Consider the following 21,405-nt stretch of genomic DNA (forward strand, 5'->3'; position numbering starts at 1 on the left):
CTGTCCTGGAAAACAAATCTGAAATAGATGTTTTGGTTAACTAACCATAAAAGTTATCATTTTGATGTGTTGTGAAAATGAAAATAAAAAGGAATATCTTTGTTACCAAGCAAAAAAAAGGCCACGTTGATGCATTTTCATATGAGGAATACATTTATACGTAAAATATATGTAACATTTCAGATCTTTGCCTCTCGGTAGTATTTAGAAAATGTTTTCATAAATGTGGTCTATGTGATCCATTTAGTCTGTTTTATATCCCCTATAATTTTCTTTTAATGAAAAATGGGCTTGGTTTCTTATGGGTTAATCTATAATAAACACAATAACCATTGTAGTGATAATCGTCATCTTGATGTATCACTATTTCTTGATAATTAATAATTTGCATTGATAATCTCAACTAAAGAGTGGACAAGTATATTACCCTCTGAAATGAGTGGAGTTTAAAGTGGAATAAAATGTAATGTCAGAGCATTTGATTAATTGACTGCTGTCAGGATGTAATGATCATTTCAACAAAAATATCAAAAATGTTGAAAGCGTAGAAGATTAGAGTGGTTTTAGTAAATAAATGGGGTTTTCCATGCGAATTCCTGCACATTATGGCGTCCAGCCTGACACATCCGACATCAAAAGTCCAAAGAGCAATTTCAACCGAAAAAGCACCCAGAGGTAAAGACATATACCACACATTTTGGCTAGATTAATGGAGAACAGTTTATTGAGTTCACTGACATACTGGAATACCATCATCCGGACACGTAACCCCAATTTCAACAAAATCTGATTACAAAAGGAAAAACTCTTTCAGTGACAGAAGTATGTGGTACAGAAAGGTAGGGTTACTGACATTTCACCGTTACGTCACTTGCACCGCACTGACCGCTTGCATGGTGGTCACCTCAACATTTACCACGGTTTACATCCATCACAGCCACAGGCGATGCCAGCTTAGTTTAGGAATCTATATGTCCACAACCTTGAACATGGGATGAAAAACACATAGTCATTGTTAAAAGCGTCTGTAAATTACTGTAAGATGCCCTCCTTTCGTTTATATTGCTCGCATGAGTGCTCATTGATAAAAAGCAATACCCTGAACAGAATGATTCTTATGTACAGTGTGGAACTGTGTAGAGAAGATGTGTTAAAATCCCTCTCAGCGCAGAGATATTATTCTTTGTCCAATTCAAGATCCTACTTTTGAATCAGCTTGATCACAACGCTGCAGTCTATCCTGGTGGCCATCACAGGATTTCAAACTAAAATAGCATACTGTAAATGACACTGGCAAAAGTACTTCTTTTAAATAATAAATAAACTTGTCACTATTATGGACTAATTCAAAAGCTTTTATCACTAAAACACTACTAAATGAAGTCACTAGTAATATATGTTTATTTGGCTGACATTTAACAGAACCTTTCAATGGTAACATTACACTACAGAGTGTATTGTATTATAATACCTTATATATGTATTTGCAGGGATGGACATACGGGTATATTTGACTTCAATATAGTCTTAAAGCCTCCGTTTACCCTGCCATACCATGCATAGTGCACAGGATCAATGCCCGGTGGTTTCACATTAAATAAAACATCATTAGGGCATTGTGGAGTGTGGTGATTTCTCAGTTGCTATAATGACTAACTACTTGAATGTGAATGACTAACTCACAGCAGCCGAGCTGTAACTGTGTGTAATGTTACTTAACTGTTCCCATGGTAACTCATTTGACTACAAGTTTGTAATTTTATTTCCATTGTGAATAAAGTAAGTGGCCCCTTTGTGATATAACTCAACGCCCATTTGCAGTGTCTGAAAATTGAATTAGGAAAATGGAGTAAGGAGTCCTTTATAAGAATATCTCAAAGTAAATATACAATTTGACAATTATTTCCCTTGTCTTTTTAATATGTGATTATTATTGAAGGTCAAATGTCATCTGCATTTTAAAGAATGGGAAAACAGTAATACCCGTGTCTTTTATTACTCATTGTAACATTATTATTAAGGGAAATATATCTAATAAATCTCATTAAAACATCATTTTTATGTGCTGGATTACTCACTGAAGGGAAGGAAAAGCATTACTGAAGTCCTCCACATACACACACCAATGAGGAAAATTGTTACTAGCTAGCTAATACATTTGGGTGCGAAGAAAATACTCATAGGAACAGTTAGAGATCTGGAGCGATATGCCCAGAGTCATGGATTGATATCAATTTCACCTCTGTGCATCTTGTTCATAAATAGGCCAGGGACGTGTTCAGCCTAGCTTAGCGCTAGGGCAGGAAGCAAGGGGAAAGAGCTAGCTTAGCTCTGCCAAGTTGAAGGACATTGCAGATTCCAACTCCCCCAACGATATCATATTTATACTGGGTATACTATGTATGAAACGCCATAATAGAGAAATGTAAAACCATGTGGTTTAACAAGCAGTTGAAGCTATTTTTTCACCAGTAACTGCTTCGTGGCGTGCATCGTCTCAACAGTCCTGTCCCATTAGTGGGCTTGACAAGTTGGGGACTAGCTTACTGGCTAACAAGACACGTCTGATATCTACCAGTATCATAGCTTTGGAGTTGTTAGCCATAGATTTCAAGTTGGTAGCCACAGCTAGGCTAGCCATTTCCATATAGTTTGTGCTAAGCTAGAAGCACATCCCAAAATGCACAGAGATGACACTTCATGACAATCTCACTGGGTTTAGGGACGCCATACAGTTATCTTGAATGGCTTAAAACTTCGGTGGTGTAAAAAGCCATGAGCATAGCTTGAGCTATAGTAGCTTCCCTTCCTGGAGTCACTGAGGCACTACTTCCTTCAAAGAAGCCAGGGCTGAATGGATGCGGACATGAAGCCTGTTCTCGAAGTCGTAGCCTGTAAAATCCTCCTAAAACATTTTAGACAGACAGACAGACAGACAGACAGACAGACAGACAGACAGATAGATAGATAGATAGATGGACAGATGGTCAGTCACTTGTAATATGTAATATAATTCTAACATTATCTGGGAAATTCATACAAGTTCTAATTTAGCTGATTGCTATGTAAATATTTTACCTTGGCTTGAAGTAGCAATGATCTCCCCTTTCCCACAGTCTGGATTGCGATATTAAAAAAAAGACCAGATTATAACTGAGCATGTGTTCCCATCGGTACAATCAAAATCAAAATGTGAATAAATCAAAATGTGAATGCTGTATGCGTGCAGCAGACTGACCTCCTGTTTTGCAAGGAGTATACATCCAAGCTCGTAGACGGCGTACGGCTGAACGTATGAGTTGATCTGCCGTCCGTACTCATCTCTGGCTGCCAGCTGGAAGGACTGGATCGCATGTAAAATGGACAGGAGAGCAAGCTGAGTGACATTCAAAGTGTCGACTTACCGCAAAGTCATTCAGTGCTCACTGTAGACTGATACCTGAACGGCATCCCTCATATTCCCATGACATTTGTGAATGGCACCAAGAAGGAGGTGTTTCAGGCCTCTGCACGAAGCCTCATCTAGACTCTGTAACACTGAACAGGCGTAAAGAGGAAATTACCACACAGGGGGGGAAAGAAATTCATAGGAATCCGGCTGCAGCAAGCACATGTTGCTATGAAACCTGAAGGTTACATTTACCCTGATTCATGATCTGCAGTTTAGACGAGGAGCAGTTCGGAAGCGCCTTCCACAGATACAGCACTTCAATTACGCCAAGGATGCATAGCTCTCTGGTGGGCGAGATCTTTCTCAATCTCTCAGCCTGCAGGTGGGAACCAGACAGAGGAAGGGGGGGGGTTGACTTTTGTGACACACTTTGGATGACTCTTTGAAAGAGAGAAAAAAGTCTAAATCTGCAGTGTAACCCACCCTTTTGACAGCAAACTGCTCGATCTGGTTGTTTTTTCTCTTGAACAGCTTCTGCACCTCTTTGAAAACCCCGCTTGCTCCTTCCAGGTCGCCCGAAGCACCCTGACACACTGGGGGGGAACACAAAAGGAGATAATAAAAAAAAATAAAAAATACAGAGTAGAAACAACGTTTGTTTGGTGCGTGACGGGCTTACCTCCAGTCAAATAGGCGTAGTAGCACTGCGACCAACGTGACTCATTCTTCAGCCTTTCGAACGACCTGAATGCGTCTTCAAAACTCATCTCGATCATGCTACACCAACCTGAAGCAAAGACCAGCAGACGGAGACAGAATGAGTCCCTCCCTGCGCTGCTGGGTTTCAGCATGTCACAACTAAGCTGATGGGCGATCACGTACCAATCTCATAGAGACACACGTGCTGGATCTCTCTTTGGTCTGATGCGAGCTCTAAAGCGTCATGGAAACAGGCCAAAGCACTGTTGATATGGCACTGCGGACAGAGGAGAGAGCACATCGGATGTTGATGAGACATTGAAGAGATCATGCCAGCTCATTTGTGTTTGAAAAGTTAACATTTGGCTGATCCGTCACTGGCTGTTAGCAACCCTGAGCCGGCAGCACATTACCTCTAGCCTGTGAACCCGTCCTTTGAAGAAAATGAAGAGGGATGAATTGGGGTAAACCACCGACTTCATCTGCAGAATAGCTTTGGCTTCCTGCAGCCCCTCGTGTGTATCCGAGCCATCCAGAGCAAAAAAAGGCAGCACTACTGTGTGGTACCACAAGAGGGCCAACCTGGACAGCACAACGGGAGACATAGTCGCTCTGAAATGTGGGATCTGAAGCTCAGACGGAATCTGTATTACACTGAGGATTTATGTTCACTGTTATGATATAATGGCATTATAGAATATATTACAATAAAGGTAGGTCTGTTTCACATGTAAAGAAATAAATAAAAGTGACCTTTAACCTTTCACCAAAAGTTTAGTTTACAGTTTGCCAGATCACTTAATTAATCGCAAAATATTATATTACGTTATTATTATAATCTAATATACACCATAGCAGTGATAGCAGAAGGTTACTAGAGATGATGCTCTGCAGTGGGCCAGGATTCAATGGATTAAAGGAGCAGTGTGTAGGATTTAGTGGCATCTATTGGTGAGGTTGCAGATTGCGTCCAGCTGCTCTGCTCACCCCTTTCTTTAATATAAGCATGTAGAACTACGGTGGCCTTTAGGTCAAGTACGTAAAAGCCAGTGTTTGGTTTTGTCCATTCTGGGCTGCTGTAGAAACATGGCGGTGCAACCCGGCGGACTCCGTGAAGAGTTAACTACATAACTATGTAGTTATGTAGTTATGAAGGGCCCATTCTAAGCTAACGAAAACACAGCGATTCTTATTTTCAGGTGATTATACAGAAAAGAAAACCTAGTTATGAACATTATATTCAACTTCAGCTAATAGATGCCGCTACACACTGGCCCTTTGAAAAAGTAAATATTTTTCTTGTATAGAAATGTATTACCTCTAATGTCAGTGATGCTCTTTTAAAATTGTGTAACGGGTTGCTAGTAGGCATTCATTTCAAAGAGTTACAAGAAAATAACATTGAGAACCAGTGACATTGCTCATCCTCACAGATCCCACGCTCTAGTGTCACGGGTTCCTGGTTTTCAACAGTTACCGAACCTGCATTCATTAATGCAGAGTTGGGTGTTAATCATGTGTGGGTTTGTCACTATGAGCAATGGCACACATCAGATCAAACTCCTCCTCCAATGCAATCTGTCTCTCTCTAGAAGAAAAAAAAAAAAATCCCAATGGGAGCCTACTCACGTAGCCAGCGGGGCTTTCATGTCCTTGCTCTCGCTCGCATACATGAGGGAGGACAGGCCCTGGAGACGGTCGCCGGGGAAACCCAGCAGGTTGATGATTTTGAGCAGGTGTGGCGGCACCATGGAGATGCACAGGTGGAAGAGGCCGTAGCCGAAGCTGACGGAGCCCTTGAGCCGGTCCAGGGCCTCGGCCGTCACGCAGTTCTCCACCGGCGTGTTGTGGTTGGCGTTGTCCGTCGGGAGGGACTCCTGGTGGACCGAGGGCCTCCGCTGGCAGGCCTCCTGCAGCTGGCTGATGTCACTGTAGCACTTGTTGTACATTTTCCACGCCTTACGTAGAATCCAGCCTCCTTTGATGTAAGCTGTTTGTGGATAAGTAAGAAGGTCATTAATTCATCTCTGCAGCTAATACGCATATTCATGATCAATTAGTCTGTTGATTTTGTTTTTTAACCTCATTAGCAGTGGTGCTCTGGCCAATATATCTCAGCAACTCTATGAAGTTTGTATCAGATCTTCATGTTTCCCTCAGGATGAATTAGCATTAACTTTGGTGATCTATTCACTTTTTTAACATTGCTAATTAGCGAATGTTAGCATGCCAACTAGTGTTGGAATACTACATGTATTCAAGTACTTTACTTAGGTACACATCTGAGGTATTTCTACTACACTTGAGTCTTTTCTTTTCATGCCACAGTTCAGAGGGAAATATTATCAACATATAAGACAACGTGGATCATTACAAAGTTAGTGTAGCATGAACTTTTTGAGCAAACCAACAATGTGTGTCATTGTATCAATAAAGTTCCTGAGCTTTATAATAAATAATAATGTATTCATATTATCATAATATATTAAGTCGCTTGACCGATCAACTAAACATGTCAGCACCAAAATTAACAATTTAATATTTTATGCACATAGCACCTCAGCAGTAATGATATTATTCCGTTAACTCAGTTAATCCTCATTAACATTTCTGAGCATGCTCCTAAATAAAATCAGGTAAAGTGCTCTACACTGTTAACTGTAATATGACATCTTTATAGTGTCCTGTTCTTGAGTTATACCATTCACACTAATGAATATACAGTCTATGGTCTACATGCAGTCAGTCCTTCAGGCACACACCGCCATGATGACATGGTTTCCGTGAGAGACAGAGACTTAAGGTCATGACTCTTTGTACCTGAAAGCTCCTGCTTGACGAAAGAGAGCACGGCGAGGTACACCTGACAGTCGGCAACAATAATCTGTCTCTGTAGGCGGTCCACAACCACAACACCTGACCTCTGGGAGTCCATCTGTAACACACACACACACACACACACACACACACACACATTCAATACAGCGGTAATACTCATAACCTGCATGCTGAAAGACCCGCAGCTGCTAGCCAGCCCCCACACTCCTCGCCCAGTTTGTTGATTGCATTTCACAGAAGCACTTATAAATCTGCGAGTGGGTTTGGCATGATCTCACTGCTGACTCCATCATTAGACACGACGCCAAGGATATAAACATCGTTATCTGAACAGCAGCCTGTTCTGGCGGCAATATTAGGAGATATCAGCGATGGTGGAATTTGTTCACACAAATCACGTAAAAAATGTTTTAGATCTAAATGGTTAAATTGGTGTTCTCGCCTCTTAACTTTTGACAAAAGCAGTATTATTGTCATTTTGCCGTTGGGGGGTGTCCTCAAATTTAAAAAAATCTCAGTCGACTAACACAATTTAATAACAGATTACAGGACAATTGACAGATCTGTAAAACTGAGTTTCTCCACAAAGAATCACACAAAAGCACCACTTTTAGTCTCGTGTTTACCAGAGATGTGTTCATACGATTCTTGGACAAAAAAAGCATGATTCAGCATGAAAACAGCATCATAAAATGAATAGTCGACTAAGAGCAAAACGACAAATCAACTAAGAGGTGTATATATACACTCACCGGCCACTTTATTAGGTACACCTTGCTAGTACTGGGTTGGACCCCTTTTGCCTTCAGAACTGCCTTAATTCTTCGTAGCATAGATTCAACAAGGTGTTGGAAACATTCCTCACAGATTTTGGTCCATATTGACACGATGGCATCACGCAGTTGCAGCTGCAGATTTGTTGGCTGCACATCATGATGCTAATCTCCCGTTCCACCACATCCCAAAGCTGCTCTGTTGGATTGAGATGTGGTGACTGTGGAGGCCATTGGAGTACAGTGAACTAATTTTCATGTTCAAGAAACCAGTTTGAGATGATTTGAGCTTTGTGACATGCTGCATCATCCTGCTGGAAGTAGCATCAGAAGATGAGTTCACTGTGGTCATAAAGGGATGGATATGGTCAGCAACAATACTGGAGATGGTATTCTGCATACCTTGGTTGTAAAGAGTGGTTATTTGAGTTACTGTGGCCTTTCTATCATCTCAATCCACTCTGCCCATTCTCCTCTGACCTCTGACGACAACAAGGCATTTTCTTCCACACAACTGCCGCTCACTGGATATTCTCTCTTTTTAGGACCGTTCTCTGTAAACCCTAGAGATGGTTGTGCGTAAAAGTCCCAATAGATCAGCAGTTTTTGAAATACTCAGACCAGCCCGTCTGGCACCAACAACATGCCACGTTCAAAGTCACTTAAATCCCCTTTCTTCCCCATTCTGATGCTCGCTTTGAACTTCAGCAAGTCGTCTTCACCACGTCTAGATACCTAAATGCATTGAGTTGCTTCCATGTGATTGGCTGATTAGCTATTTGTGTTAACAAGCAATTGAACAGGTGTGCCTAATAAAGTGGCCGGTGAGTATATATCATTTTATTCGATTTGTTTAATTAAATGCCCATAGTGTTGTACTCACACTTTTTTTAATCTTGTTCCTGATTGTCTCTATGACTCCGGTGCTGTCGCTCTCACACAGCTTCTCGGTGGTCCTCAGGTCGTCACAGGCCGTCTGCATCTTCTCCTCCTCAAATGTCATCATGGCGTTCTGCAACGCAAAGCAGTCACAACGTTTTGCTCTTGACACATCTTAAAAAAAAGCAGGAAAAAAAAGCTCCAATGCATTGTTTGTTGCGCTCAAGCTGGATTACAAACAGAAAACATCTTGTAATAAGAGGGAAGGAGTGTTATGTCACAGTGTTGAAAAGGACAAAGGGCCCTTTCTGCGTGACAGTGAGCGCAGGAACACAGAGATATCTGTGCAGCTGGAGGTTTGAAGACACCACATAGCCGGCACAATCCGAAAATCTTCGCTCCGTTGTAGCTGAAACCTCTTAAAATCAGCTTGAAACGAGTGAGGAAATAATGAAGCAGACAAATGTAGTGAGATTCAACTGACATTTGTGGTTTCATGTTTTGACATTTTCTTGCATAACTGCGGCATTCTCTCCATTTATGTTATATATATGAATGCCCACCAGGAGGGTCAGATGCCTTCAGGGCCATTTAGTATCTGGGGGACAGAGGATGACATCATCTTTAGCTTCATGGTGTGTGTGTGTGTATTCTCCCCCCAGCAACAGAGTGTGTACGTGTGTGTGTGTGTGTGTATGTGTGTGTGTGTGTGTGTGTGTGTGACCATCACAGCATGAAGAATCTCCCTCTCCCATCAGCGATGGACGCAGCGTTACAGTAAATGTGCTTCTCTGCAAGAGCATGGCTGTTCTTGAGAGGAAGATTCATCCATTATGTTAATGGACGGAAACGCAGAGGAGAGGAGGCCGGTGGTGACAATAGTGAGCGTCCAATTTGACAGGTTGGGTTATTTCAGGTGATACTGGGAGGGGGGGGGCTCTCCCCTAATAATCCTATTTATCACCAGCCGAGATGAAACTCACCAGGAAACTGACGAAACTGGCCCCGAAGCTCATCAGCGGGCTGTGGGTCCTACACGGAGAACAGGGAAGGAGAGAGATGCATTCACTGTCAAGCCAAAGAGAACGAATAACACGCATGACTGAAAGGCTGGTCACTTTTTTCCCAGCGAGCGCGGACAGAGCGTGCTCAGGAGCAGGTGCAGCCAGCAATCCCAGTTGCTCAGCTGTCACGTCTCACTACTATCTGTTCGTTTGACGTGGAGCGTCCGTCTCCCACTATTCACCATCTGTTTGTGCGAGTTTTTCTGAAAGGCAAAATGCCCCAAAAACATATACTTAAAAAAAAAAAAACATGTTAACAGTGGCTGGGCTTGTCTCCATGACGAAAATGTTCAATCAGAAAGGGGTGTGACAATGTTAAGACAAACAGCTGGAGGCCTTAAAGCCTCACTCACTGATAACATGCATTTGGAACCTTATAGCCTAATTAGTAATGTCTTTGAATGACACTGTTAATTATGTGGGGCACTGTTTTCACTCTTTGTATAGCAGTAGAACATGCTGTACCCGGTGTTCTCGATTTCACTGTGATGTTTTAACCGCTTGTGACTTTATTATTGTAGTAATACCTTGCTGATAGTAAGAGGTGTTAGGCATGCATTATACTGAAACAAATCATCATGGCATGAAATGACTACCTGTATCTCCTGAAGAGCTCGTCGCTCTCTTTGAAGCCGTTGTTGAGCAGCAGGTTAATGCCTTGCAGGGCCATCTCGGCATCATCTAGCTGCTCGGCCTTCTCCTCCACCTGCTGCTGCTGCTGGGACTGCTCGGGACCCGCCATTGTTAGTGCTGCAGCGCAGCCGGCTGTTAGATTGAGCCGGTGCAACGGGGAACAAAATACGAACGCGTTTCCTCTCCAAAGCAAAGCCGCATTGGTTTATTCCCGCTGGTGTAGGAGACGGATTGAAACGGAGACGCGCCTCTGGTCGGTTAAAAAGAAAAACTAAAAGAGAAAAAAGTAGTGCGGCTACCGCAAGCTCCAGACGTCAGTGCGCTTTTAGGAGTATATAGGCCACTGATGCCCAGACGGGCTCGCTCACTCCGCACTACAGCGACGCACTCTTCATCGTTGTTATTCCCGACAGCCGACTGTCTGCGCGGTCACACACTAAGCACACGCATACCGTTATTAGCCACTAAATCTACTGTCCGTCAGTTTCCACCTCCACCCCCTCCCCCCCGCTACTATGCTACTCCCCGCCTTGCAGCAGCAGCATCCGACGCGTTACATAACGAGGATCCAGACTGCTGTGCTGCTTCTGTCTGCCAGCAGCACGTCAAAACGGCCTGGCGTCATAACGCACGCGGCGCATCGCCGGAGAGGAGGATGGAGCGACGAGGCCCGCTGAGGCGAAGCAGCATCCTGTTCAGAGGCTCATCAGAACCACAGCCCTCTCTTCCGACCGGCAGCCAATAGACCCGCGGTCACGCTGATGACATATACAGTATGCAGCTACTTGGTTTTGTTCTTTTTTAACTAGGTTATCATCGCTCATCTGCAGGCCTTTTGCACTTCAGTTGAATAACTTCAATAATAAATAACAGTCGATAATATATAGGTCTATACACACATACATACAGGCTGTTATTTATTAGAATTTATGCTAAAGTTATTCGAATTTGGGCTAAAGTTATTCACAAAACTGTATTTAAATTACATAAATCATATACGTGTCATGCTTTATAGTATTTCCTGTTTGTTTTTTGTTTATGTCGTGGCGATGTACCTGGCGATATAGGGGACCGAAGTTTGATGGTAGGCTACGGGGGCCGTTCACACTCCAGAAGAGCAGCTGCCTGTGGCCCCTTCTCACAGCAGCCACTTGGACATGTCGTTGCAGGGTAAACACAGGTGTAATTAATAACAAGCAATTCATTATGGCCATTTAGGTGTGCATGCTGGCTCCCTGTACGTTGTCATGTATTACTAATTTATAACAGATCATTTACGCGAATGCCCACTGACAAGGTTTTAAAAAGCACATATTTATATCGGGGGAGGGGGGCACGCCTCGTACCTTGTACCCATAACACCTACACCATTATGCTGTATAGTGCACCGCTGGTAATTCAGATGCACCCGAAGTAAGTTATTTTGTTCTGTATGTAAACTTGCATGTTATGCTGATGGTTATGTTGATGTCTATGTAAGCTATTATGTTGAGTATGTTAAGAAGCAGGGTTCCTGTATATGTGTTTGTGCTTTTATTGTGAAGGAGAAGACGGAAAGAGAGAGAGTGGAGAAGTGTGAGTTTGAATTAAAGTGGCTCCCTCTTGGCGCTGAATACGGAGCTCGTGGTTCTGTGTTATTATTATTATCCACACATATATGTGCAAAGTAAACCCTCGGCTACATCTATAATCTGAAATTGTTGAAGGATTCTTGTGTTCACATGTGGGGTCCACACGGTCCACGCGCTGGGTAGCACAGTGTCACAAGCTGGAGGCTCAGGATCAAACCTAACATTCCATTTCTGATGTCATTTCTGATGCATGTCTGAACACTTTCTCCACTCTGCGGTCACATCACCCCAGTCCTCCACACGTGCAAGGTGCGGATACTCCTCGTCGGGCATGCCTGGATCTGAACTTCAGCAGGTCACACGGACAGGAGTCAACGAATCAGCAAGGGGGTGGTGCCTTGAGGTCGCTGACATGGCAAGTTTGCATCTGAAGTGTAGCAGCAGAGTTTATTGGACTCATTAACTCTCGGTGAAGACAGACATGGAGCTGGGATCAACGGTTGGTGCCGTGAGGAGTAAGAGGGTGCTGCTCGGCGACCAAGTCCGTCCCGCTGTCATCGTGATAAAGGATGGGACGATCCATCAAATCCTCTTGGACAGCGACTTTTCTGGAGGTGAGGTAAGCCGGGTCTCATTGGTCTTTTAGGATGCTTCCCCCTTGTACTTTTACATGGATGGATATATTTAACCCTCCTAATAAATCTATTTGCACTCAAACAATGGCAGGTGTTGGACGTGGGAGACAGCGTGGTGATGCCGGGCATCGTCGATTGCCACGTCCACGTGAACGAACCAGGCCGTGTCTCCTGGGAGGGCTTCTGCACCGCCACCAGAGCCGCTGCAGCTGGAGGGGTGACAACCATTGTGGACATGCCGCTGTAAGCTCACTCCCAAAAAACAATCAAAACCCCACTCTGACCTTACAAGGCCACCGGGTGGAGGGTAAACAGATAGCAGGATGACTCCTCTCCTCAGGCAAATAATAAATGGGCGGTAGCATGAGTTATTATATCTGGTAATATTAGTAGGCTACATTTGAGAGTTACATTTGTACATTGTGTTCTCTTTTCTTTTTTTTTTTAATTCCCAAAGAAACTGCATTCCTCCAACTACCACGGTTGGAAATTTCCGCGAGAAGCTGCTTGAGGCGACAGGGAAGTGTTTTGTGGACACAGCCTTCTGGGGAGGCGTGATTCCTGGCAATCAGGTACGGTGATGGAGCGGCTCGGGTACAACAAAATAAAAACACATTCTCAGCCGGACTGCGCTGATATTGCGACCAAACACCAAACGACGGGTGTCTTCCTTTGCAGCTGGAGCTTCGGCCCATGATCCAGGCGGGAGTGGCTGGCTTCAAGTGTTTCCTCATTCACAGCGGGGTGGAGGAGTTCCCTCACGTGACGGACCGGGATCTACACGCAGCGATGGCGCAGCTTCAAGGCACAGGAAGTGTCCTGCTGGTAATTCCCCCCCCCCCACAGCACCTTCCAGTAACATGCCCAAATAAAGCGTGGTAACGTCACTGAAGTGTCGTCTGCTTTGTCTCCCTTTAGTTTCATGCAGAGAGGGATGTTGAGCAGACAACACAGGAGAATGCCGGTAACAATAGTTTTAAAGTGCACTCAGCTAGAACATCTGAAAATGCTATTACTTTACTTTTTGAGCTGATAAACATTAACATTTAAGCTCCATCTGCTAAACATCAAGGTTCCCAGTATTGATCTATCTAAACTCCATACCCCTGCTTACACCACTAGACCCTTGTCAGTACTCCACCTTTCTGCAGTCCAGACCAGATGTCATGGAGATGGAGGCCATTCGCACCGTCACAGAGCTCTGCCTCCAGTATCAGTAAGAACATCAGCGTGGTGGCAGATGACCATGATATCATAGAGGATCCCTCTGGATAGCATTTGTTCTTGTAATCGTAGCATTGATGCCACACTGAGCTAACTCTCTCTGCTCCAGGGTGCGGTGCCATATCGTTCACTTGTCCTCTGCTAAGCCACTGGAGCTGATCCAGGAGGCGCGGAAGGCCGGAGCCCCCCTGACGGTGGAGACCACCCACCACTACCTCAGCCTGTGTGCCGAAAACATACCTGCGGGGGCCACGCAATTCAAGTGCTGCCCCCCCATCAGAGGATCTGTCAACCAGGTGAACAGAAGAGGATGCACAGTAGATGAAAAGTCGGACTGTTTTCAGAGTGAGCCTAAACGTAAAACTGGGCTTCATTATTCTTTGATTCGTCTCAGATGATTGATTTCTTTCCCCACAGGAGGAGTTGTGGTCCGCGCTGAAAGCCGGGCAGATCGACATGGTGGTGTCGGATCACTCCCCCTGCACCCCAGACCTGAAGAAGCTGGACAACGGAGACTTCACTGAAGCTTGGGGGGGAATTTCTTCTCTACAATTTGGTATGACCTAGTGACAACGATTACACACGTACACAATATTTTTTTATCCATCAAAACTAAACCGGCTGCTCATAAAAAGCTTAAAAAGTGACTCAATCCCCATATAGACGGCCATTATAAAATGCCTATTTTTACAGCAGAGCTCGGGCAGAAGAAACAGTTTTGGTGTCTGTACGCTATATGAACGTTATAAGACAATAATATGTCAGCGCTTTCTTTACAATTAGTTTCCCTGCAACCGAGTTGCAATCATGCAGGAGATTCAGCTCACTAAAAAGCTAAAAAGTTTTAGAAGATTTCACGACTCGTCTTAGGTTACCTAACCCCTGGGAGGTATGTTTGATGTGACATCATCATGCTAAGTCTCAAAATTGTGTCAAAGATCATCGACTCATCGGTGTCCCACACACACCGAATTAATCCGCTGAATGATGCCTTTTTACTGGGGAGTGATATGAGCGACGTCACGTGACATTAACATACTCTACCACAGATTTTGTTTGTGAATTTACATTCCAGTGTCTTGATATCCGAATACAAGGCTTTGAGCCGTGAATCAGATAACGCACCCAAGTTTTGCGTGGCAGCTCATCTCACATTATTCCCCGTCTACGGAGCAGCTCCAGGATTTGTCTCTACACGACAAATCCTCTCTGCTGTTGAAGCCTGAAAGAGGCACTGGCTAAAATTCACCACTTAAACCTGGCCTGTGCAACATTACAGGGATATTAATATGCACATTTTCTTTTTGAGTGGATTAGTTGCTCTTTCCCTCCGTGTCTCCTCCCACCCATAATGCATCTGACAATCACCCACACCGGGCGAAGTTCACAGGGAGGTAAACAAGAGCCGAGTGCAAACTTTAGAGGACCGAACAATTATTTACTGTTGGGACACATTGAGAGGGCGGTCAAAGTCTGACAGTCCACAATGTTTACTTTGTTATAGTTCACGAACGCCAAAGACAAACCTCAAATATTTGAGGATCTCAACAGGCCTGTCAATCTTTTCAACCATTCTTTTTGTAACCATTCGCAGGTTTGCCTCTGTTCTGGAGTTCAGCCAGTAAGAGAGGCTTTCAGCTGTCTGATGTGGTGAGACTCCTCTGCCGGCGAACAGCCCAGCTGAGTAGCCTTCACAACCAGAAGGGCCACCTGGCCCCCGGCTATGATGCCGACCTGGTCGTATGGGACCCAGAGAGAGAATTTGAGGTCGGTATTAAATCTGCTTCCATGTTTGGGACGGAGAAGAGCTTGCTTTCATTGAATTCATTTCATTTTCTTCACAGATTAAAGAAGCAAGCATACATCATAAAAACAAGGTGAGCCACATTAATTATACAAATGATGTAAGGAGCATGTTTTTATTGTGACTGAGCTTATGATCGTGTGTGTGTGTGTGTGTGTGTGTGTGCACAGCTAACTCCTTACCTCGGCGTCACACTGCGAGGAGTGGTGTGTGCAACCATAGTCAGGGGGCAGCTGGTGTACAGAGAGGGCTCCTTCTGCCCCCAGCCTCTGGGGAAGCATCTCTTCGTCCCTCCAAAGAAAAGTGAAGCACAATAACAACGAGCCGTAATAAACCTCAACATATCGAAATCATTGTGTCGTCTAAGTCCGTAAAAAGCGCACCCATGTTGTTTTTCGTCATCTCTCTCGCAACTTATACATGCTTTTCGTTTGATTTCATTGCTTAAACATTTGAACATCACAATTTGCATTTGTAATAAAACCGGGAACACTGACAAAGAAGTAGAAAATAAATAGATAAACACTAATTAAACAGTGCCTTCTATTTCAGGCCTTTGAGACAAATGTAGCACTCTCAATCATTCCAATTTTTGATTATCTGTAAACCAGAATATTTCAGGGATTTGTCACGGCATTTTTACAAAAGATAGGACTCTCTTTCTACTTCTTCCAGAGCACACAGTTCCATCTTTTGGCTTCTAGATAAGTGAGATGTAACATTTAATTCAGGGCCATACCTTCTAATTTAAATAAAAGCTTTCAATGGATTTCACATTGTAACACAGAATGTTCATGTGTGTGTATATACATTACGTGCATAAGCCTCCTTATAGATTGATTGGTTACGAATAGTGAGGAGTCAGCAATCAATGACAGTATAAAACCGGCAATACATTTTGTTTTGAAAGTGTGAATACGGTCATAAATGAGCACAACGAATATTAGGCTGATGGGTCCAGTAGTATGAGAGATTAGCTACACACGCGCGCGCGCACACACACACGCGCGCGCGTGCGCACACACGACCGACCGAATACATAATCTCCTGGTGAAGATGGTAAAAATGAATTACTGTTCGTAACCTTAAATCTGTTACTTTTACTAGACTTCTTCAGACTTTCCAACATTGTTTGAGCTCATGTAACAAGTTCAAATATAATATATATATAGGTAAAATCTATCATCTTACAAACTAACTTATTAGAACTTAAAATGAACTGATTTAAAATGGAGGCTAACAAGAGCACTTGTAAGTTTGTGGAAAAGACATCAAGCACAGCAGTATAATGGTTAAGCCTGATGCTCTGGTCTGTGGTCAATGATTAACATTTGAGGACATGATGGGTGACTTCCCTTATCTTGAAAATGTTTCCAGCTGCCTGAGCTCATTGTGCACAGAAGGCAACATGTGTTGACAGAAGAAGCCGGAGATAAAAGCAGAAAATGTTGTGACAGACTCCTGACCTGAGGACCTCACTGGTCAGACAGAGGGGGTGGGGCTCAGCTCAGGCTGTACTTTTACCTGCTTCCACGGCTTTTTGTGGTTTTCACTGCGCCGGTCACGCTTGCTGGCAAACATGTCGTCCGTCTCCGTACCACCACCAAAATGCCTGCAGAAACCGTTGGTGGTTCCTCATCGCCACATGTTTGGACCGGGACCTTCCAATGTTCCCCCGCGGATCTTGCAGGCCGGAGCCAATCCTGTCATTGGACACATGCATCCAGAGATATTCGAGGTAACACAGGTGTTTAACCCGCATGATGCAGCCTAGAACAAATGTAGCATCTACATACATTGGTGGAAAGTAACTTAGTGCCTTTACTCGTGGACTGTACTTAAGTATAGTTTTAATGTTGTTGTACTTTACTTGAGTTTTTCCATTTTATGCTTCTTTATACTTCACTCATTTCAGAGGGGAGCATTGTGCTCTTAACTCTATATCTGCAGGTACAAAGCTAATAACCAAACAATGAAATATGATGCATTTTATATTATATTTATAAAACCCAATTTTGATAGTGTAAGTACATTTAGCTGACAATACTTCTATATCTTTTACCTAAGTATATTTTGAATGCAGGAGTATTTCTTCACTATGCTATTGCCACTTTTACTCAAGTAAAAGATCCAAGTAAGTCTCCCAACACTGGAAATTGCTTAACTGTAGCCAAGCTATGTCCTTTTGATTAAAAGTCTTCTTCAAAAAACAGTGCATGTGTGCCTGCTACCTTTGTTAGGACCAATTTCAGTTTCAAACCATCGTAGTGAGGACATTTCTGCATTGTGAAGACACTTTTTAAAGAACTGTTTGAAGGTTGAGACTTGGTTGATGATAGATTTGGGTTAGGGGCAGGGTTGGTGTTAGGCATTTAGGTGGGATAGTTAAGGTTAAGGTTAGGTTATGCAAGTGATCACATTATGTCAATAAGGGTTCCACAAGTATAGACATATATTTCTATGTGTGTGTATGAGTGAGAGAGCGAAAGAGACAGCTGCAGCTTATATTTTTTAATTTTCTCAATTAGTCGGCGTGGTCCATAAAATGTAAAAAATAAGTGAAAAATGCCCATCAGAATGTCCAAAAGCTCAGGGTTGACATGTTGTAAATGTTTTGTTTTGTCTGAGCAACAATCTCAAACTAATACGTGTTCAGTTTATTGTTAATATGATCAACCAGCCGATTGTCACATCTGAGAAGCTAGAACCATTGACTTTATGGCATTTTTCATGCCTCTGTGCCGGCGATTCGTTTGCCTCATGATTGGACAGATTGAAGGGGCTGCGGCTAACCTGTGTGAGGCCATCTCTCTGTCTGCCACACATTGTAAGGAACAGTGAAGAGTTAAAGAGAAATATATATTTCTATTCAAACTACCCCCCCCCCCCCTCCCAATTGTTTGCTTGTTATATGTCACAGATAATGAGTGACATCAAGAGTGGAATCCAGTACATGTTCCAGACTCAGAACAAGATGACTTTGGCTGTGAGCGGCACTGGCCACACCGCGATGGAGTGTGCCATCTTCAACACAGTGGAGTCTGGGGAGAGCGTGCTGACCGCGGTCAACGGCATATGGGGAGAGAGAGCAGCAGAAATGGCTGAGAGGATAGGTAAGGCTGCTGGTTCTCTCTATTTTTCTGTCAAGAAGTCCCATGAAAAGATCAAAACAGACAAGGTATTAGTCCACCTCTCAAGATGTACGTGCTTCCCCGCCCTATTCCTTGGTTCCATCTGAAGATGTAAATCCTAAGAAAATATATCCTAAATAGATAGTTTAGTTTGAAGGAGGCTCAGTCATTTTCTACAAAAACAGCTGGGCACTGTAGTTTTCAGCAAAGAGCACCTGAACAGGAGTAAACGGTACATTTCTTGGGGACTATTTTCAGCAGTGGAATAATACACATTTGCCACGCTAGGATTGACAGCAGCAGTATGATGTACTGTATGTACACATTCATCATAAAGAAGGAACATCTAGTGCAATGGTGTGGCTCGTTTTCAAGGGGTTTGTTGACAATGATAAAAACACCTCAGCAGTAATTGATGAAATAAAAATGATTCTGAAGTGATTCCGTCACATAACAGGTGTGTTAACCCAACAGGAGCCAGAGTAAATACCATCGTGGCGGCCCCTGGTGGTTTCTTCACTAATGAAGAAATAGAGCAGGTATCACTCTGACTCTACAGTTATCAGGTTATTCAAATAAATTCAGTCCGTGCGATCATACTGTTATCTCATCACAGGCCTTATCAAAACACCGACCAGTGGTGTTCTTCCTCGCACATGGAGAATCTTCTACGGGAGTCCTGCATCCTTTAGATGGCATCGGACAGCTGTGCCATAAGTAAGATGCGGCGCTCACGCCTCGGTCATCATCACATCTGTAATGATAACAAGGGCAGATAATGTTACGGTTTGTTCCTACAGGTATAACTGCTTGTTTCTCGTCGACTCCGTGGCGTCAGTTGGAGGGGCCCCTCTGTGCATGGACCAGCTAGGTTTAGTATTAAATCCTGCTACATGTTCCCAGTCTCTCTGGGTCGACTGATGAAACCATTTTATTGTTTTATTATCTATTTCGGTGACACAAATATTGATTTTTTTTTTTTCTTCTGTGGATGTTTGTATTTTCAGGGATAGACATCCTATACACAGGCTCCCAAAAGGTTTTGAATGCCCCTCCGGGTACAGCGCCCATCTCCTTCAGTGAAAGAGCATGGTGAGAAATGTACACACAAGTAATACTTTAAAGTATATAAAGTGTACTTAAGGTTTTATCTGTCCTCAGCCAGAAAATATTCAACCGCAGGACAAAGCCTGTGTCGTTCTTCTTGGATTTGAGTTGGCTTGCAAACTACTGGGGATGTGATGGCAAGCCGTCAAGAGTGTAAGACGTCCCCCCCCCCCCGCTGACAGGAACCGATTCATTTTGAAATGGTGCTCTCATTTTTAGCCACTATTGCACAATTTCTGAATATTGTTCTGTCTTTTCCATTTCCTCTCTATAGATATCACCACACAGGTCCAGTCACTGCTTTTTACTCCCTGAGGGAGAGTCTGGCGGTCCTTGTTGAAGAGGTGGGATGTGTTCGAGTGAAATATTTGGATTTTGTATCTGTCGGAGCTTCAACAGTTCTCTTCAGATAGTCACTGTGCAGGTTGTACAGTGACAAAGAAATATACCATTCCAACTCTGTGCCAATTATAAATAGTCAGAACAGCTAGCTAGCTGTTGCCTTGAGACACACTCTATGAAAGCACAGTTCTAAATAGCAAAAGTTGCCATGCTAAAATAAGGGTACATGGTAAACGTTACATAACATTAGCATGTTAGCACTAGCATTGCGTGCATGTTAGCACTAGCATTTAGCTCAAAGACCCGCTGTTTCCAAAAAGAACAGCCTCACAGAGATGCTAGCATGGCATTGTGTAGTTAGCAAACCCTGAAAATGAATATGTATAAAATGAAAATAGGAGTTATTAACACCTCAGCTGTACTATATTTTGTCTGTTTTGATGCCTTGTTCTGTTACTCTCAGGGCCTGGAGAATTCATGGGAACGACATCAAAAAGCAGCAGAGTATTTCCACACTGGCCTAGAAAGCATGGGACTCAAACTTTTTGTCAAAGAAAAAGTGAGTTTCAAGTTTCAACACTACCATTTCATTTTATTATATAATCTAGAAATAATTATAAAAAGGTAAAAATGGTACCATTTCTGACTTAAATGGTTGTTACAGAAAGCAAGGCTCCCCACGGTTACCACTATTGTTGCTCCTCATGGATATGACTGGAAAGAGATCACAACCTACATCATGAAAACACATAATTTAGAGATTTCCGGAGGGCTTGGACCATCAGTTGGCTTGGTAAGAGAAAAATCCTTAACAATTCTTTGCATAATAGTTTGTTTCTACTTCACTATTCCCTCCAAGTCACTGAAGTCCTGTGTAGCCTAAATCCCAGTTGTTTTTTGTCCTCTTAGGTGCTGCGTGTTGGACTGATGGGATGTAACAGCAGCAAGGCCAATGTTGACATGGTGCTGGCAGCACTGAAAGACGCTCTGAAACACTGCCACAAGAGCAAAGTGTAACATGTGACGGTTGGATGCTGTAAAGATGACCAAGGAAGAGACTGTGTAATAAATAAATCATTGTTCTCAATAATTGACTTGTGGCTCAATCACTACTTGAATGGGAACAGTGGGCTTTTCCACATAATGCTGTGGTACCTTTTGTCAGCGGCAGTCTGTATATACATATACTTCACCTATTATTTTTGTTTTTCAGTCCAATACAAACAGGCGGTAACGAATAGTTTGACCATTCTTAATGGTATATTAGAAACATTTCAGACATATAGAAAACCATATTTTGCCCTCTATCCTAGC

General features: G+C 43.2%; 3 protein-coding genes across 6 annotated transcripts; 2 read left to right on the forward strand and 1 right to left on the reverse strand.

Moving 5' to 3' along the window:
• Positions 1-2,815: 2,815 nt before the first annotated feature.
• On the reverse strand, positions 2,816-10,386 carry LOC306694445 (tetratricopeptide repeat protein 39C; the record flags this gene model as incomplete). 3 transcript variants are annotated; one of them, XM_079157302.1, is made up of 14 exons in its annotated part: positions 2,816-2,905; positions 3,079-3,117; positions 3,239-3,343; positions 3,440-3,537; positions 3,644-3,767; positions 3,875-3,984; positions 4,071-4,178; positions 4,274-4,367; positions 4,504-4,672; positions 5,720-6,080; positions 6,911-7,022; positions 8,585-8,713; positions 9,564-9,612; positions 10,241-10,386. In XM_079157302.1, 14 exons carry the CDS (start codon positions 10,384-10,386, stop codon positions 2,816-2,818), a joined length of 1,734 nt encoding a protein of 577 aa, XP_079013428.1. The 3 variants fall into 3 exon arrangements, with proteins under 3 accessions (XP_079013428.1, XP_079013427.1, XP_079013426.1); XM_079157301.1 differs by having other exon boundaries at positions 6,911-7,025; XM_079157300.1 differs by having other exon boundaries at positions 6,911-7,025; positions 8,567-8,713.
• Positions 10,387-12,249: 1,863 nt separating this feature from the next.
• On the forward strand, positions 12,250-16,265 carry LOC306695271 (allantoinase, mitochondrial). Of its 2 annotated transcripts, none has more exons than XM_079158474.1 (11): positions 12,250-12,467; positions 12,575-12,726; positions 12,941-13,055; positions 13,162-13,308; positions 13,402-13,447; positions 13,606-13,699; positions 13,817-14,003; positions 14,125-14,263; positions 15,302-15,474; positions 15,552-15,584; positions 15,682-16,265. In XM_079158474.1, exons 1-11 carry the CDS (start codon positions 12,330-12,332, stop codon positions 15,826-15,828), a joined length of 1,371 nt encoding a protein of 456 aa, XP_079014600.1. In that variant the 5' UTR covers positions 12,250-12,329; the 3' UTR covers positions 15,829-16,265. The 2 variants fall into 2 exon arrangements, with proteins under 2 accessions (XP_079014600.1, XP_079014601.1); XM_079158475.1 differs by having other exon boundaries at positions 12,274-12,462.
• Positions 16,266-16,902: 637 nt separating this feature from the next.
• Positions 16,903-21,172, forward strand: agxta (alanine--glyoxylate and serine--pyruvate aminotransferase a). Its single transcript, XM_079157319.1, has 11 exons — positions 16,903-17,249; positions 18,432-18,624; positions 19,117-19,181; positions 19,259-19,359; positions 19,443-19,513; positions 19,650-19,734; positions 19,804-19,902; positions 20,024-20,093; positions 20,555-20,650; positions 20,756-20,884; positions 21,001-21,172. The coding sequence occupies exons 1-11, from the start codon at positions 17,091-17,093 to the stop codon at positions 21,106-21,108; spliced, it is 1,176 nt and encodes a 391-aa protein (XP_079013445.1). The 5' UTR covers positions 16,903-17,090; the 3' UTR covers positions 21,109-21,172.
• Positions 21,173-21,405: the final 233 nt, after the last annotated feature.

Source organism: Pholis gunnellus (assembly GCF_910591455.1).
Source record: "Pholis gunnellus genome assembly, chromosome: 4".
Taxonomy (NCBI): Eukaryota; Metazoa; Chordata; class Actinopteri; order Perciformes; family Pholidae; genus Pholis; species Pholis gunnellus.

Excerpts from the sequence above, each read along its gene's own strand:
- LOC306695271 (XM_079158474.1), top strand. The coding sequence starts at position 12,330 with ATGGAGCTGGGATCAACGGTTGGTGCCGTGAGGAGTAAGAGGGTGCTG. Across the intron at positions 12,468-12,574 it reads GCGACTTTTCTGGAGGTGAG|GTGTTGGACGTGGGAGACAG; the intron begins GTAAGCCGGGTC and ends AAACAATGGCAG. Across the intron at positions 15,475-15,551 it reads ACCCAGAGAGAGAATTTGAG|ATTAAAGAAGCAAGCATACA; the intron begins GTCGGTATTAAA and ends TTTTCTTCACAG.
- agxta (XM_079157319.1), top strand. The coding sequence starts at position 17,091 with ATGTCGTCCGTCTCCGTACCACCACCAAAATGCCTGCAGAAACCGTTG. Across the intron at positions 19,182-19,258 it reads CTAATGAAGAAATAGAGCAG|GCCTTATCAAAACACCGACC; the intron begins GTATCACTCTGA and ends ATCTCATCACAG. Across the intron at positions 19,514-19,649 it reads TCTGTGCATGGACCAGCTAG|GGATAGACATCCTATACACA; the intron begins GTTTAGTATTAA and ends TTGTATTTTCAG.